This window comes from Gopherus flavomarginatus, chromosome 20 (assembly GCF_025201925.1).
Source record: "Gopherus flavomarginatus isolate rGopFla2 chromosome 20, rGopFla2.mat.asm, whole genome shotgun sequence".
In the NCBI taxonomy this organism is placed as follows: Eukaryota; Metazoa; Chordata; order Testudines; family Testudinidae; genus Gopherus; species Gopherus flavomarginatus.
Window position 1 is genome coordinate 19,344,207 of NC_066636.1, and position 17,238 is coordinate 19,361,444.

At 44.3% G+C, this 17,238-nt stretch overlaps 1 protein-coding gene across 2 annotated transcripts in view; it reads right to left on the minus strand.

Moving 5' to 3' along the window:
- Window positions 1-14,061, minus strand: part of RPRD2 (regulation of nuclear pre-mRNA domain containing 2) — a 46,129-nt gene extending 32,068 nt beyond the window's left edge. For both annotated transcript variants that reach the window (XM_050930388.1, XM_050930387.1), the window contains exon 1: window positions 12,864-14,061. In XM_050930388.1, coding sequence (XP_050786345.1) covers window positions 12,864-13,065 — 202 coding nt within the window. In that variant the 5' untranslated portion in view covers window positions 13,066-14,061. The remainder of the gene's footprint in view (window positions 1-12,863) is intronic.
- Between the last annotated feature and the right edge of the window lie 3,177 nt (window positions 14,062-17,238).

Genomic DNA, 17,238 nt, shown 5'->3' on the forward strand with positions numbered 1-17,238 from the left:
CTCTGATGTTCGTAACTCGGAGGTTCTACTGTACCTCTAATCTACCTATTGTGAATTCAGAGGTATTCACTTACAGTGTCTCTTTGACATGTTGGAGAACATGATCTAGACCAGGCAATAGGTCTCTATGGATATGGATATAAAACACTCATCGCTGGCCCATGTCAGCTGGCTTGGGCTCCGGGACTTTAAAACTGCTGTGTAGATGCTTGGGCTGGAGCCTGAGCTCTTGGACTCCATGAGGTGGAGGGTCCCTGAGACTGAACATCTCCACCTCAATTTTACAATCCCGCAGCCCAAGTAAGCAGACACGAACCAGTTGTGGGTGTTATATTGCAGTGTAGATATATCCTATAGAACCCAGGACCTTGTCTACATGGGGAAGTTTTATCAATTAACTCTATACTGGTATAATCCCCGCCCCCCCACATACACACACTTTTATTCAGGCAAAAGACTGAATTTTAGATTTCATTTAAGATTACACTCCTTCCCAAACAACAAGCTAAATGAAAAATGGCACTCTTGTACTAGAAACAATGACCACACAGGCGTTATACCAGTATAACCATATTGGTTTAAATCCATGCCTTGGATTATACCGAAAAATATTCCCATGTATACTAGACTTATAGTTCAGGCAGGAAACATACACTAGAGAGACTATGTTGCACACATGTGAGAAATGTGATCACTCACATGCTGCAAATTTAAACACTTAGTGGCCAAGTTTCTTATATATTTGCTGCTCCTCATTTATTGAGCCACCATTGGCCATACCCTATATTTCTTCCAAGGAATGAAGTTAAGGATGCTTAATGCAAACACTTGTGGGATGTTACTGAACCTCTGGAAAAGAGATGTAGCCTAATGAATCAAGCACCTCTCTGTTTGCCTGCATGGAAACATCTAGAGAGGGGAATCTACTTATGGGTCTCAAAGGATATGCTGTGTTTGGTGACAAGAGGATGGCCTCAGCGAAGTGAAAATACAGTGAGAAGAATATTTGCCAAAATGAGCTCGCCCTCTCCCCCCGCTAAAATAAGTTTGTACAAAGCTGGAAAAAATTTCAATTAATTTCACAAGTCTGTGTTTGATGACTGGCAAGCTGTAGCACATGGCAACATCACAGTTGCTCTACTAGAATCAGAGTGTAAGGCGAGAAGGGACCACCAGATCATCCAGGCTTCCTGAATATCACTTGCCACTGAATACCACCCGACCACCCCCACACATCAAGCCAAGAACAAGAATTAGACCAAAACAGAACTGCCTTCAGGAGACTAAGCTACTGTGTGCCACAGGCTCAGAGCAAAAGGGACTGAGGCGAACTGAGCAATGGCAGGAGTTGATTAATCGAGATATAGACAGATGATCTTAGAGAATGGTGTGAACCCCATGGTGCACAGGAAGATGAAAAAACCCAAGGTCACTGCCACTCTGAGTTGAGGGAAAATTCCTTTCCAAACTTGGTTTAGAAGAGTAAGTTCTAGGTGTGCAAAATGTTAGCTATAATCTCTATCATCCTATTATGGCATGAGCCCTGACTAACCAGCAGACTAGGTCTCTTTCTATGAGCCACAATGTGATTGACTGGGGTATGTCTGTATCAAATTATGAACTCAATCATGTTTAGTAACCACCATTTCTTTTCAGGGGCTACACTGTATTGCAACCTCCACTATGGATTAGAGCATCCATTCTGTAGTAGGAGGTTTATATTTAGTTGAATTACTAAGTGAGAGAAGCTGGCATAGATCAAACTAGGGTCAATAGCTCTCACCCCTCCACTACCAGCCTGCCCACAAAAACAATGAAGTCTTTACACCGAAGTCTAGTCTGGGGAGGGGGCTGGAGTTCCTGAGCCTGGATACATTCCCTAGAGGAGTCAGAAACGATATTTAAGGGATAATGGTCTGTGAGGAGAGGCCATCCAAGACCTCATGCCAGAAGGCCAGAGTAAGGAGAGGGAAGTCAGGAAGCCCTCTAGCCCAGCAGTTCTCAAACTGTGGGCCATGACCCCATAGTGGATTGAAAGCCCATTTTAATGGGGTTGCCAGGGCTGGTGTTAAACTTGCTGGGGCCTGCTGCCGAAGCCTGAGCGCCACTGCCTGGGACTGGAGCCTCAGGCTTCAGCCCCAGGTGGCAGGGCTCAGGCTTCGGCCCTGGGCAGCAGGGCTCAGGCTTCGGCTTCAGCCCCAGGAAGTGGGCCCGAAGCCCTTGGGTTTCAGTTTGAGTCAGGCGGTCTCAGGCTCCGCCCCCTCTCCTGGGGTCATGTAGTAATTTTTGTTGTCAGGAGGAGGTCACCGTGCAATGAAGTTTGAGAACCCCTGAGCTTATGGACACGGACCAAACCCAGAACTCGCAGGAGGGTGAAATGAGACACAAGAGGGAGCATTCAGGACTGTGATATTTTCCAAAGATCTGCATCTCTCCAGCACCGTTTAACAGTAAAGTACCTGTGATTAAAAAATTCCTTTGCTAAGCCTGTATTCCTTGCTTGCCTGCCACATGGCTGTTGAAGGGATTCATTTAGAAGATCAGAGCACCCACAATGAGGGGAACTCTAAGGGATCATGTACAAGAGCTCCAAGAAGAATGGAGGGCTGAGGCCAGATTGTAGAGTCCCACTGCCCAAGAAGTCATGTCAGACATGGAGACTGCACCTGGAAGTATGCCTGAGACACCCACAGCTAGGAGGAACAGTGACCAGTTACCACTCAGAGCCAGGAGGCTTAAAAGTACATGGGATCCAGCAACTGAGTCCAAGCAGAACAAACTGATGTCCATCCACAGAGGGGGAACTGAGCCAGGCTGCGACATACCAACAGCTGAGGAGCTTGATGTGCCTAGATTTGAATTTTGGAGGACTAAAGGCAGGTGTTTTCCTGAGGAGGATGGTCTTGGACTCTGGAACTTTTGACCCTTACCAGTCTACCAAAACTCAAAGCCAGGGTTCTCCTTGAGGAGAGGTAAACGGGTAGTGTTTTCTTTACAATCAGTTCTGGTAGTGACGTATTCCTATTATATCAGCTGTTGTAAGCAGTAGTTGCACCTGTGCTTTTAATCCACTCTGTAAATGTGCCTATGCCATACAGTGGTTAATTCTCACAGTGGTAAAGTCTACAATTTCATCTCTACATCTTTTATCTTCAGAAAGCAAAAATTAAAAATAAAGCTGTTACGACAACATCTTTTCAGCACTTAGCCATAAAATTATCAAATGAAAAAAGCTACAGGACAAGTTAGTCAAAGCTAGTTTAGCGCTGTTGGCACGACCTGTGGCAAGTGCCCATGGTGAACTTATTTTAAAGGCGTGTGTGTGAGATCATGAGATGCAAAGAATTTGCATCTAGTGTGCGAATGTATGCAATGATTACTTATTAATGTGTTTTCCGAAGCATTAAGTCACATCTGCTTCAAGACACTGACTATACATAGTCATTTAGGAAGATATCCACCAGAGAGCTAACTTTATGACCTGAACATTTTACTGGACTCTAACAGGCCAGTGCCCAGTTTAATTAAAAAAAAAAAAAGATTACACCTCCCAGCTCAAGTTGTGTCCAAGAAGTCCCAAGGCAGTGATCTAAGCTGCTATTGCCCACCCACCTCTAGTCTTTTGTATTAGCTTTGGCTAGCAGATGATGAGGAAGTGCTATGTTCAGTACACAATCAGGAGGAAGTCTCTTCTCCCCACTCCTGTCATTTCTGGTGCTGAGGATGAGGGAGAGAAAAGACAAGAGTAGATAGGTGTGTTGGGGGAGAATATAAATGTGCACAAATGCCGCTTCTTTGCCCTTCCTTTCTCAATCCTGTTCTACTTAGATTTTCTGATGCTTTTCCTCTCCATTTGTGAGAGCATGCCCACCTACACGCCTCCTTTTGGGAAAGGCGGGTGAGGTTTCCCTGCAGGATGAGGCCCTCCAGCTGCTGTGTCAGTGAAGTGAAACTGATTATAATCTTGTAAATTTCCCTCTGCTGCTTCTCTTGCAGACCTGCAACATGCAGAAGCCACAGACACAGGCCTGCTGCTTCTGCAATCTCTTAGGAGAAGGAAGAAGGTCTTTATTCTTCATTCCCAGCCCATCCCAAATAGCAGTAGAAGTTCATATGAGACTCTTTTCTACTGCTACACATTGCACATCCCCAGGTATAAGACCAGAAGCAGCAAAGGCTACTAATGGGATGGTGAGGCTAGATACATTTATCTTCCTCCTTCTCCAAGAGCAATCCAGCAGCAACAGAATACAGTCCACTGTCTCTACTACTCCTGCCCACAGGAGGGCCCCAGCAGAAGTAGCCAAGTGAAATTTACAAGGCTCACTTTTCAGTTCCCAGATGGAAGTCTTTTCACTCATTACTGACTAGCAGAAAAGTACATTTTTCAGATATTTATGGACAATTATTGTTGCTATTATTTAACACAGATTTCTTGCCGTTTTCATTATGCTGTGTTAACTATGGTAACAGTTATGAAATAGGACACTCAAGTAGTTTAGGCCCCAAATTTATGTTTAATAGAAAACCCGATATGAAAAAAGTTAAGATTTGTTATCTAATAAGAAAAATAATTCTCAGCTCTTTAGTGCTTTTCATCCACAGATCTTAACATGTTTTTACAATGATCAGTATCTTTCTCTTCATTTTACAGATGAGGAACCTGAGACAGAGAGGAAATGACTTCTCCAAGGTCATCCAACAGGCCGGTGGCAGAGCTGGGATATAGTGCTCCATCCACCAGGCCACTGCCTCCCCCAAAACATATTTTGAATTTAAACCTTCCTCTACAGTGCCGTGGAACACAAACAGCAGAATTGTGCTAATACATGACTGATATCTAAGATGAGTCAATTACAAAAAAAAAAATTAAATCAAGCAGCCAAAACGGTGAAGAGCAGGTCAAACTTTAAAATGCAGTTGTATTAATCTAGACAACTATTCTGCCAAATTAAGAAAGTTTACCATAATGTTATTAAAAATTCTGTACAACTTTGTTAAATCCATCCGTTGGTCACTCCATGCATTTTTGTCATAGTTGTATTGTCTACACAGACTGACAGAAATCTTCTATACAATGCCAAAAAGTTAGACCTCAAGAAAATTATAATAATTTAAGGATTTATTTTAAATCAATTTGTTTTGGTTTTGCCAGGGCCCCTTTAAATCAAGTTTTAGGCTTCTTTAAATCAACCATCCTATAGATTTCTTCAAGTGGCAAGTCAGTCAGTTAGTTTTAACAGCTAAATTAAATTAATTATGCCACAATCCAGCACTTGAAACCTCACAGTAGTTTTCATGATGTTGAACTTTAACATATGCACCAAGGCAGAAAGATTTTTTTTTTTTTCCAGTTAGGCTCAATTGGTTCTTCTAACCCTTCCAAATTACAAACTACAAAAAAGTAATTCTCAAATAAATCAGAGTTGATAAGGCTATATCTATAGTTATACACAAGTCTTAATATGCAGTGTTTTAGTGATTAAAAACAATATCAAAATAAGAACACACTAACTGCATACTGCTTTTATGAAACAGAATCATATGCAAAGAAGAATCAAATTTCAATCATATCATTGTATTATGCAACTGGAAAGCTGGGAATGCATGCAGTTAACATACTGGGAGGTACCTGAATAAATCCTTATTATACATCAATGAATGAAGAGACCTTTTATTCGATCATGATGTCTCAACAAACTGTAAAGGAGACATCAGTTCTTCTCATGAAACAGTAAACTGCATTATTGATCTCACACTGCCAACAGCCAAATGTTTTTCAAATTCTTCAAGTGCACTTCCTGTACTTTTTAAAAAAGTGATGTGATATTTAATTTGTGGCTAAATACTATTTATGCAAACGAACTGAATAAATTAGATAGCCCTGTAGAATGTCTTTTATAATATAGATTTACAGTAGTGAGTTTTGGAGAAAAAGTGATTCACAGCATGAAATACTTTATACTTCTATAGAGCAAATATTGTCTATTTTAGTGAAACTTTCAGTTTTCACATAAGCAAGTGGTCATTGTCTTTATGATTATACTACTAGAACAAAAAACTGGTGAAGAGGTAACTCAATCATGTGCTGATAGAGATATTTAAATGTCAGTGCTAATTCTGCATTAAAAAAGGAATGGTTCCATTCTAATAGCATCACATCTTTTGTATAAGAATTAGACAGTACCTTATCTGTTAAGAGACTTAAAGCAGAAAAATGCAGAGGGAAAAAAATCTAACAGGATTTGACAACACGTACATACTATACGATATAAACAGAAGAAGAAAACTTTGGAATTAAAGAAAACAACTCAAATACCAAAATAAAAATCAATACATGTTCTGTCTCAAGCAGTATCCAGAGGATGGTAGAAACCATTAGATGAGAACCTAGCTAAGTGTGCAAGGCTGACTACATGATGGTGGGTGTAAGTGGGGAGATTTCTTCCTGACCACAGTTTGCATGAAAATCAATGATCTTTTTAACAGTGCTGCTAATGTCACTACAGATGATAGTCTAATTCATAGAAAAATTTCTAATTCTCTTATTCACATGTTTAATGAATTTATAATCCAGAAGAAAATACTGTGTAAGGCAAGAATCATTTCAGAAATACCACCTATAACTGCTCAATTTAATTTTTGTACAATGCTTTCTTTAACAGTGTCACCCTACTAAGAGATGTAAACACCAAGCTATTTTTTTCAGTTCAATATAAGTACAAGCAGTAGAGGTCTGCAGTGGGACTGGGATCCTGCAGGTCCCACAGGATTTGCTGTCTTAATAGCAGGATAACAATTCAACAAAAAATGCAGGAGCGAATGGGAATTGTGAGGTGGGATTAAAAAATTGTCCTACACAGGGATCTAACAAGGAGAACCCCATTTATCCAATCTAACTGGGACTCGGGCTGGCAGACAGCTCCCTCCCACACACCCGACAGTGGCCCCCACCGATTAACTCCTCCCAATCCCTCCCAGAGCCTCCTGCACACTGCGGAACAGCTGTTTCACAGTGTGCAGGAGGCGCTGGGACGGTGGAAGGGGACAGGGCACGCTCAGAGTAGGAGGTGGAAAGAGGCGGGGTGGGGGGTGGACCGGGGAGGAGAAGCGGTGGGGCAGGAGTGAGGTGTTGGGGGAAGGGGTGAGGTGGGGGTGGGAAGAAGCGGAGTGAGGGCTTAGGGGAAGAGGTGGAGTGGAGGTAGGGCCTGGGACTGAGCAGAGGCTGAGCACCCCTAGGGAAAATCAGAAACCGGCATCTGTGACTCAGGCCAGATCGGATAACCAAAAATTCGGATAACCCAGAGAATGGAAAGTGCAAGGCTGCAGTGCCATCTAGAGGTCATAGGAGAGATTGCCCTCTTTTGGACCTGTGTGCGCTGGTTGATTGGTTAATAAGGAGAACCAGTTAATGGAGGGTCAGACAACTGGATTCTACTGTACCTTCATCTTATAAAAACTCTTAAGAATTCTGGGACAAAAAGCCACTCATCTTATTAATTCTACCCTTTGCAATTGGCTCACAGGAAATAACAGCTATTAGAAATAAACGCAAGTCATATTTTCTTAATTATTACCAGCTATTATTTGTATTATCATGGACCATTACTATTCATGGATCAGGACTCCTTTGTGCTAGATGCTGTACAAATGGAACAAAAAGACAGTCCATGCCCCAAACTGCTCACAACCTAAAGGCAGGGTTTAAACTATGGAGTTAAATCGACTTAAGTTATGCAACTCCAGCTACGTGAATAACGTAGCTTAGTTCGATTTACTGAGGTGTCTACAATGCATAGGGTTGATAGGAGAAACTCTCCTGTCGACTTAGCTTATGCTTCTCATTCTGGTGGAGAACCCCAGAGTTGACAGGAGCACAATCTGTGGTCGATTTAGTGGGTCTTCACTAGACCCGCTAAATCGATCCCCAATGGATAGATCGCTGCATCAATCCCTGGTAAGTGTAGACATACCCTAAGTATAAAGCAATGAACAACAGGTGGATACAAAGACAGGTAAGAGTATGAGGAAATTATGAAATAAATTGGCTCAGCATGATAGGTGGTGGACTCAGTATAACGGTCACCTAACTATTGTCAAGTTTTTGTAGGGATGATAGAAAAGGAGAGTTTTAAAGTGGAATCTGAAGGAGAATAATTAGTTTTGTGCTCTTTATAGGGAATTCCTCTCAAGCATAAGGAGCAGCACAGAAGAAAGCATGAAGGTGTTGGAAAACATATCAAGTGGGTGATGGAAGCTGTATCATTACGGTCTTACAAATTCATGGATTATTTTGGTCAATTTCATGGACATAAGATTTTAAAAATAATAAATTTCAGTTTCAGATATTTAAATCTGAAATTTAATGGTATTGTAACTGTGGGTTCCCAACCCAAAACAGGGTAAGTGTGGGGTCACAAGGCTATTGTGGGGGTGGTAGTGATACTGCCAACCTTACATCTGTGCTGCTGCTTTCAGAGCTGGGCAGCCGGTAGGCAGCTGCTGGCTGGGTGCCCAGCTCTGAAGGCAGCACCACCGCCAACAGCAGCACAGAAGTAAGGGTGGCAGTAACATAAGACTGGCTATACTAGGTCAGACCAAAGGTCTATATTTAGCCCTGTATCCTGTCTTCTGACAATGACCAGTGCCAGGTGCTTCAAAGAGAATGAACAGAACAGGTAATCATCAATACCATGGCATGCCACCCTCATGTCTATGCTGCTGCTGGTGATGGCACTGCCTTCAGAGCTGGGCTCCTAGCCAGCAGCTACCACACTCTGGCTGCCCAATTCAGTGAAATCTGGTCTCCCCTACACGTCCCATGACGTGTTTTTCATGTCCGTGAATTTGGTAGGGCCCTATGCATTCTGGGCTGATGGGAAGGCAGGAAGTCAATGTCTCAATGGTGCATAAGTAAGAATATGATTTAGTCGCAGAGGTCATGGAAGTCACAGTTTCTGTGACTTTACTGCATTTTTGTGACTTCTTCGGCTTCAGCTATCAGTGGCAGGAGATGTGTGGCCCTCTGCCCTCCCGTAGCTGTGCGCCCCAGCCCCTGCAGTGGGGCTCAGGCTGCCAGTCCCCGCACAGTGGGGCTTGGGCTGTGATTTCCTTCTCTCCCCCCACACCCCCCCTTATTTTTAGTACAAGTCACACGCAGGTCACAGGCTCCCATTAATTTTTGTTTACTGCCTGCGACCTGTTCATGACTTACTAAAACTAACAGACAAAATCTTAACCTTAAGAGATAATAGGTAGGGAGCAGACAGGCCATGAGGCTCCTTCAAACTGAAAGTAAACAGCCTGTTTGATGTGATAGAGAAGGGGGAGCCAGAGGAGGGATGCAAAGAGAGGGATGACATGGTCTAAGAAAATGATATTTGTGACATTCTGAATGGATGTGAGTGGGGCAAAACTGCATCTGTCAAGGATTTGTTGCAGTAATCAAGATGTGAGAGGGCAGCCAGGACAAGTTTTAGAAGTGGATGAACAAGAAAGGCCCGATGTGGAAAATTAAATATAGCCTAAATGTGAGGATTTAGAGAGAGATCTGAGTCAAAGATGATGCTTGATTAGAGGCCTGAATGACAAGCAAGATGGTGGTGTTGTCCACAGTGAACGGGAATGGAGGTAACAGGGAAGTTTGTGGGGGACGGGGATTAAGAGCTCTTTTTTATCCATGTTGAGACGGAGCTGATGGCTAGGCATTCACAAGAAGATATCAGAAAGAACGAGATTTTAGTTTGGATAGAAGGCAGGTCTGGAGTAGAGAGATCGATCTGTGAGTCCTTAGCAGAGAGAAACGCTAGCTAAATTTTCTTTGCAGGTGAGATTACCCAGAGGTAAGATATAGAGAAAGAAGGGGCCCAAGGACAGAGATCTGTGGAAACTGCACAGAAATGTGAGGATGATGAAGAGGATGATCCAAAGACACATTGAAGGAGCAATTAAGAGAGGTGAGAGGAGAAACAGGAGAGGACACAATCATGGAAGCCGTGACAGGACAGGATATAAAGAAGAGCATGATCAATGGTGTCAAAGGCAGATGACAGATTGAGGATGAGGATAGAGTACCAGTTCTGAGCTTTATAAAAGAGGTCATTAGAGGTTTTGACAAAAGCAGTTTCTTAAGAGTTAATATTCTGATTCTTACATAATATCATTAAAAAAACCAACTCAACTACTTGTCACGCTAGCAAAACAAAAGAAAATTATGAACTACTCTATTTTGCTCTGCCCAGCAATCTCAGCCCTAGAAGTAAGATTCACTTCTCACTAAGATATTAATTTGAGTTCACATATCTGAAAATAAAGTTTAAATTACAATCTTTGATATTAATAGTTTAAAATTTTAGCAAGTCAGACAACTGTACTGTTGAAAATTTCAACAATGAAGTGTTTTTTATGCTAATTAAAAGGCAAGGAAAATAGCTTAATTTTATATTTGAACCCGCATACTAGCTGAGTTGCAAATGTCTCACTCTCACAAAATGTCCCCTTTACTTGCAGACTGCTCCAAAACCTTAATTTTCATTGACATTTGTTGCAAAAAACATCTCTGTTTATTCCAAATGACAAGCAAGTCTTGTTTTTGAGACTTTCAGACTGCTAGGAAGAATTGATATGTGCAAAGTATGCTAACTGAAGCAGTGTATAACAGTTATCTGCCATCATCTCTGCATCTAGATAAATACCTGCAATTCAAGCCTTAATAACTGTACCTCACAAGTATCAAGATTCATAACAATTTACAATCTATTCTGCCAATTAATTCACAGCATTTATCAGCCTGCACACATTAGAATAAGTGATGTAAGTGCAGGACACAACTCCTGAATGAGGACTCAATCGTGCTTTCCTCCTGTGGAGAGCCCTCAAGTACAACCAAAGTAAACGGGCACTCAACAACTTAGAGAATCATCTCTTAATATGGAAAATGAACTATTTCAAACATTTTTAAGCATAACAAAGAGTTATAATGCCACTTTAATGTTACCTTCTTGCTCCTGCAAAACTTACTTTAGCTCATACAGAGACATACGAGATTTGAATGTTTTAAGGACATATGAAAGAGCAATTCCAGGAATGATGATCAAACCATGCTTAGACTAGTGAAAAAGATAATCTCTCCACTGTTAAATCCGCAATACAACTACAGCCAATGCTCTCTAGATTTGATTTTAATATTCAATACTCTTCCTCCTACTCACATCTAAAAAGACTACTATTTTGGGAGTGGGGGAAGATGACTGTGGCTAGCACCCAAAAATGAGAGCTGATGTTTCAAGTGGTTAATTTACATCCTTATTTTTTTCTTGGAATTGTATACAAAAATCTTTCAGATGCAAGTAGAAATAAGTGCAGACCTGAGACTCCGGAGAGGACTCCTCAACTACTGGTTAACACTATACAGCAATGATAACGCCATATGATAAAACTGTGAAGATTAGAATGGCTTGACCAGAAGTTATGTGCTCCAAAACTTTCTTCTCTGGATAATTATGCCCCAGAGAGCCTTAACTTCAATAAGTTAACTAAAGCTGGAAGGCGACTAGCTATCAATTACTAAATATATGTTTGAAACCTGTGGTACAAAAAGGTAGTTATCTCCCCTTCATCCTCTCAAGACACTCCCTCTCTCCCTACCCCAAATGTTCTGTTGATTTCCACTACAGTTTTTGGACTTTTGTGAAGTTGTGTTAGAATGTCTATTACTGTAAATGATATACACTCACATGCACTTCAAAATGAACATTTCCGATTGTGAATCAAATATCACACATACAAAAATTCTAAGTAATGCAACAGATTTCCCAGACTTGTCCTGAACTATAAAGAAAGATCTCAAACAATTTATAAATTCACATCACTGAGTCCCCAAATTCTTAAGTAAGATTTTTTAAATTCTGAAACAGATCTATTTTAAAGAGGTACAATGCAACAGGTACCAGGCATTCCTATTATTTTGTATTAACACCACAAATAATCTATCAATAAATGAAAGAAATGGCATATTTCAAGCTAAGAAAACCAATGATTTTGAAACATCTCTGATTGTACCAGCTATATATAGACTGAGTTTTGTTTATAGACTCCAAAGTATTTAAAACACAATAAAGGAACCATTTGGGTGGGAATGGAAATGGTTTAAATAACGAGAGGAACCCACTGAGAATCTGATGCACAGTGAGGGAAAATAAATGAGATGCGGATCAAAGAGCCTGTAGGGTGGGAATCATAGGATAAGTGACATGGCAACACGGATATCTCAATAGAGTTTGGATAACTGCGGGGGAGAAAGGGATTCATATCAGGGGATATGTCTGGATTAACAGGGTTTGGAAAATGGGAAGAAGGGACTAGACAGGGAAGGCAAGTGAAAGGAAGAAAGGGGTTATTTCCCCAGAGTCCCTCACAGCCCCTAATGCCTCCATCCTAATCTCACTCTCCCAACTCATAGAGTCCAAGTCAAGACGGGACCACTGTGATCATCTAGCTTGACCTCCTGCATAATACTGGCCAGAGAACTTCCCCCAAAATAATTCCCAGAGCATACCTTTTAGGAAAACACCCAATCTTGATTTAAAAATGGCTAGCAACCGAGAATCCACCATGACCCTGGATAACCTATTTCAGTGGTTGAATAGGGAGTTATTACATTTGCCTCCTTCTCTCTCTCTTCCTCCAATGAAAAATTATGGGGTTGTAGTGCTGCTTTCCTAGGTGCCCCGCCCCCCACATCTCCCTCCTGGTGCCCCCTTCGTTCATCGAGGAACAAGAGCCCCCCTCCCCCCCGATCTCCGCCTCCCGCCATGGTGCACCTCCCCCCCCCCCCGGGTCCTGCTCCCATTCCCCCCACTCACATCTCCTCAGCCACTTCATCCAGTGATACACGATAGTGTTGTGGTGCCTCTTGTTCTCCAGGCACCAGGACGACAGGCCCTGGATGGATTCCATGGTGTTGGTGACCGACTGGAACTTCCTGTCCAGCGACGCCTCCAGGGCCCCCGCCGAGGAGGAGGACGACGAGGAGGCCTTGCTGCTGCCTCCGCCGCCGGCCGCCATCTTCCTCCCCTGGTCGCACAAGCAGCAGCGCCGCTACCCTCCGCCGCGGCCGGGAGCGCGTGCACCGCTCAGCCGTCCTCCCCTCCCCCTTCGCCCGGGGGGGGAGCGTGCCTCCTGTGCGCGCGCCCGGGCGGAGAGGGGCTGGGCTTGCTGCCGCACGGGTATGCTATATTTGACCAGGGCAGCTTCCAGAGACGGATGCATGTAACAATGCACCCGCTGCAACCCTTTGCTCCTTGTGCTAGGGCTTCGCAGGCCGGCTAAGGGCGTGCAATGCGGCAATGCAACCCCCGTGTGCTGGGGGTTCCCTGCCTCCCTACAATGAGCAGCAATGCACCTGTGCACTAGGCTCCCTCCGCCGCCTCCATCCCGTGACGTGCAGTCCGACGAAACACTCGTTCAACTCTAGCCCCGCCAGCGGCCTGCACGCGGCCCACGCGCGCAACCCTCGCTACGGCGCGCGCGAGGGTCTCATCCCCCACCCCGCAACCGCATGCAACGCAACAGCCAGCAATGCAAAGACGCAAGCCGCCCCCCTGCAATGGAGCGGCTCTATCCCCGCCCCCGAGAGCGGGCGCAACGCACGGAGGTGAAACCCCGTCACGCTGAACGGGGCCGGAGCGCGGGAGGCCGCTACACCCTCCTCTCTATGGCACCCAGGGGTCGCGCTGCCACAGCCCACCGCCCGGCCTCTCTCACGGGCACGCGCCCCCTAGTCCCGAGATACACTGGCCGGGCAGTGCGCGCACTCGCGCGAACCGGTGGGCGCGTCGCGCGGCCGCCAATGGTCGCGGGAGCGCGCGCCTCGCTCTCCCTCCCTGGGTACGCGCCGCAGCCCCGCCCCCTCGCTTTCTACGGGGCTTTTAACAGCCCCCTTCCCCTGAAGAGCCCCTCCTGCGCTCGCTGAGCCGCTAACCCGGTTAGGCGGCTGCTAGGGGCTGGTTACGCTCCATCCCCAAAACAGCTCGGAGCCCGCCCATCTGCCGCCATTTTGTACTAGGTTTCTCAAGTTACCCTCAGAACCACAGCCCTCTAGGACGCATGCGCCAACCCCTCTCGGGAAGCTACCACCTACGCACGCGCCGAGCCCCTCCAGGCGCGAGGTGTTCACGACGCACGCGCCACAGAGTGGTTGCGCATGTGCCAAAGTTCTCGTCAACGTCGAGGAGCATACTGGGCGTGCGCGAACGTGACCGCGCAAACGCTGCCTCTTTCCCAATGGATTGTGCGCAAGCCTGAGGAAATCACGTTCCTGCGCATGCGGGCTGCTCTCTCTAAACAAGCCCCGGGCGTGCGCCGTGAACGGAGGCGCTCTTTCCAGCCCCTGCGCATGTGCGAAGTGGAGGGGCCAGACCTGAGGCGGAAGGGAGCGCGAACAAATGACCGAGGCCTTCCCCCTCTCTGGGGTGAAAGGTCAAAGGTCAGTCCAACCAGGGCGTCCCAGCGCGAACTGGGGAGAGAGGGAGCTGCCTTGGGGCTGTACAATGAAGGGCAGGGTCATGCTCCTTCCCAGCAGCCTTTGCGCTTCTCCCTCAGCTCACCTTGCCCATGCTCCCAGCATCCTTTGTGCTCCTCTCCCACACACACCCTCGCTGATGCTGCCAGCATTCATTGTGGTTCTTCCTTCCCCGCTGCCCCATTAGTCACACTCCTGGTAGCCTTTGTGCTTCCCCTACACTATTGCTGTGGTCCCAGCATCCTTTGGGCTTGCCTCCCAGCCTCATGTTTTTTTCTCCCAGCAACCTTTGCACTCCCTCCAATGCACTGACTAGAGTTGTATGAGCAGCAAAGAATCCTGTGGCACCTTATAGACTAACAGACGTTTGGAGCATGAGCTTCCATGGGTGAATACCCACTTTGTTAGATGCATGTAGTGGAAATTTCCAGGGGGGGGCAGGGAGGGAGAGAGGGGTGTGTGTGTGTGTGTGTGTATATTTTTATATATGCAAGCAAGAAGCAAGCTAGAGCTAACGAGGTAAATTCAGTCAGGGAGGCTGAGGCCCTGTCCTAGCCGTTGTGTGAAAACCAAGGAAGGAGAAACTGGTTTTGTAGTTGGCAACCTAAAGTCTTTGTTTAATCCTGAGCTGATGGTGTCAAATTTGCAGATGAACTGAAGCTCAGCAGTTTCTCTTTGAAGTCTGGTCCTGAAGTTTTTTTGCTGCAGGATGGCCACCTTAAGATATTGTGTAGCCAGGGAGGTTGAAGTGTTCTCCTACAGGTTTTTGTATATTGCCATACCTAATATTCCTAATATAGAGTTGTACTGTGCACATAGCCACTGGCCCTGCCAGTCCAAGTCATGGAAGAATGCTTACATTTTTATTCTCCCCACCACCTTTTTAACCTGCAAACCTGGCACCCTCCCTTCTTCTGCCCAAAAGAGCAGCATCACAAACAGAACTGGCCCAGCCCATTCAGCACCGGTGCCATTTTGCAAAGGCACCCCACACCAATGGTAGAACCTGCACCAGGTGGTTTGTGGAAGAGAGCAACAGGCTGTTTTACTAAGCAGAGCCTGCCATAGAAGAGATTGAAAAAAAAAAAAAAAGAGGCTGGATATAGAGAAACAATTACCACCTGATGAAGTGGATATTCACCCACGAAAGCTCATGCTCCAACACATCTGTTAGTCTATAAGGTGCCACAGGATTCTTTGCTGCTTTTACAGATCCAGACTAACAGCTACCCCTCTGATACTAGACACTTTTAAAGGAGCAGTAGTGAGTAACTACCTAAACTTGAAGGGAAAAAAAAAGCAAGCTCTTACAAGAGATAAGCCCTCTCAATTTCTTCATTACAGTACATTAAAAAAAAAAAAAAAACAACCAACAATTAACAGACAATATTAAGTGATTTACAACCAAACTAGTAGAGCCTTAGCCAAAGGAGAAAAGGATCCTAATACTGTATTGTCCTCTGCCAAAATAAAAAAAACAAGCAGCACAGTTAATTAAATGTTAACATTTTGTTATTAAGATGGCTCAAGAAACAATATTTGGTTTTTTAAAAATGTGAATAAGATTGTCTTTTTTACAATGAAGAGGCATATTTTAAAGCTAACAAGATAAACGTGGAAGTGGTACTTCACACCACCTTCTGCAGAAGGCAGGCAGATGGAAGAGAGGTTGGTTCCTGGGCTTTAGCTCACAGGGGGTAAGATGATTTTTGGGAAGTTACAGGAAGCTGTCTCTTTACTACCAGCCATCCCCTAGTTCCCATCATACAATATTTTGCTCCTGTGGCAGACATCCTAAGATCATGCCTTGGATCCTGTTCCTCTATAATTGAGCAAATGGGCTTATTCTGAGAATTGACAGTGCACAATTAAAGAAAATCTAGAATTAGATGTTAATACAATTGAGTCTTTCCTACATTCAGGACCCAATATACAAAGTCCCTTTCATTGTTTAGAATGAGCTACAGCAGGAAGTAGTGTCGACATCAGAGTATAAATAGTAGAGTTAACAAACAGAAGCACTGTTGTGCCAAAGACAGCCAAAAAATGACTAATCCTACTAGAAACCTGGAGCGCAACTATGCAGGCCATACTGATTAGCAACAAACATTTATTATGGCATTTTCTAGCTATCTCCAACTTTCTACCCCAGCCTCCAGACACTAGGTGAGCTGCTTATTCCTCCCTTGAAGTCCTGACTCTTGAGTACATTCTCAGAAGTAGTTTGACTCCAGCTACGGAATGAAGCAATGGGACCAGATTAAAACAGATCCTGCATTCATAAACACTGTTTAATTCTCTATTGTCCAGCACAGTCATTTCCACCACTATAAAATGAGTGTAAAAGGCTACCATGCTGGTCTGACAGCATTTGACATTCACTTTGCACTGATGTAGTTGTCTGCACATGATGAAAGGACAGGATTAGACCTAGTGTTCCAACTTTGAAAAATATCCTATATTTCCCGTGATGCGTCAACCTGTTTAAAAGCTGTTAACCTAATTAGGGATGAGTGAAAAACAACAAAAAGTGCTTATAGGAATCCTTTCCCACTTCATTTAAAAAAAAAAAAAGACACTGGACAGCTGCTATTTATTTTTCATCTCTGCAGGAGCTGGGATAAGCATCCAACTGAAATAAGTGGGATGACACCGAAACATTTCCATGAATTTAAAAGCAGGTTCAAAGCTTGTCACATAGTGAGGGAAGTTACTTG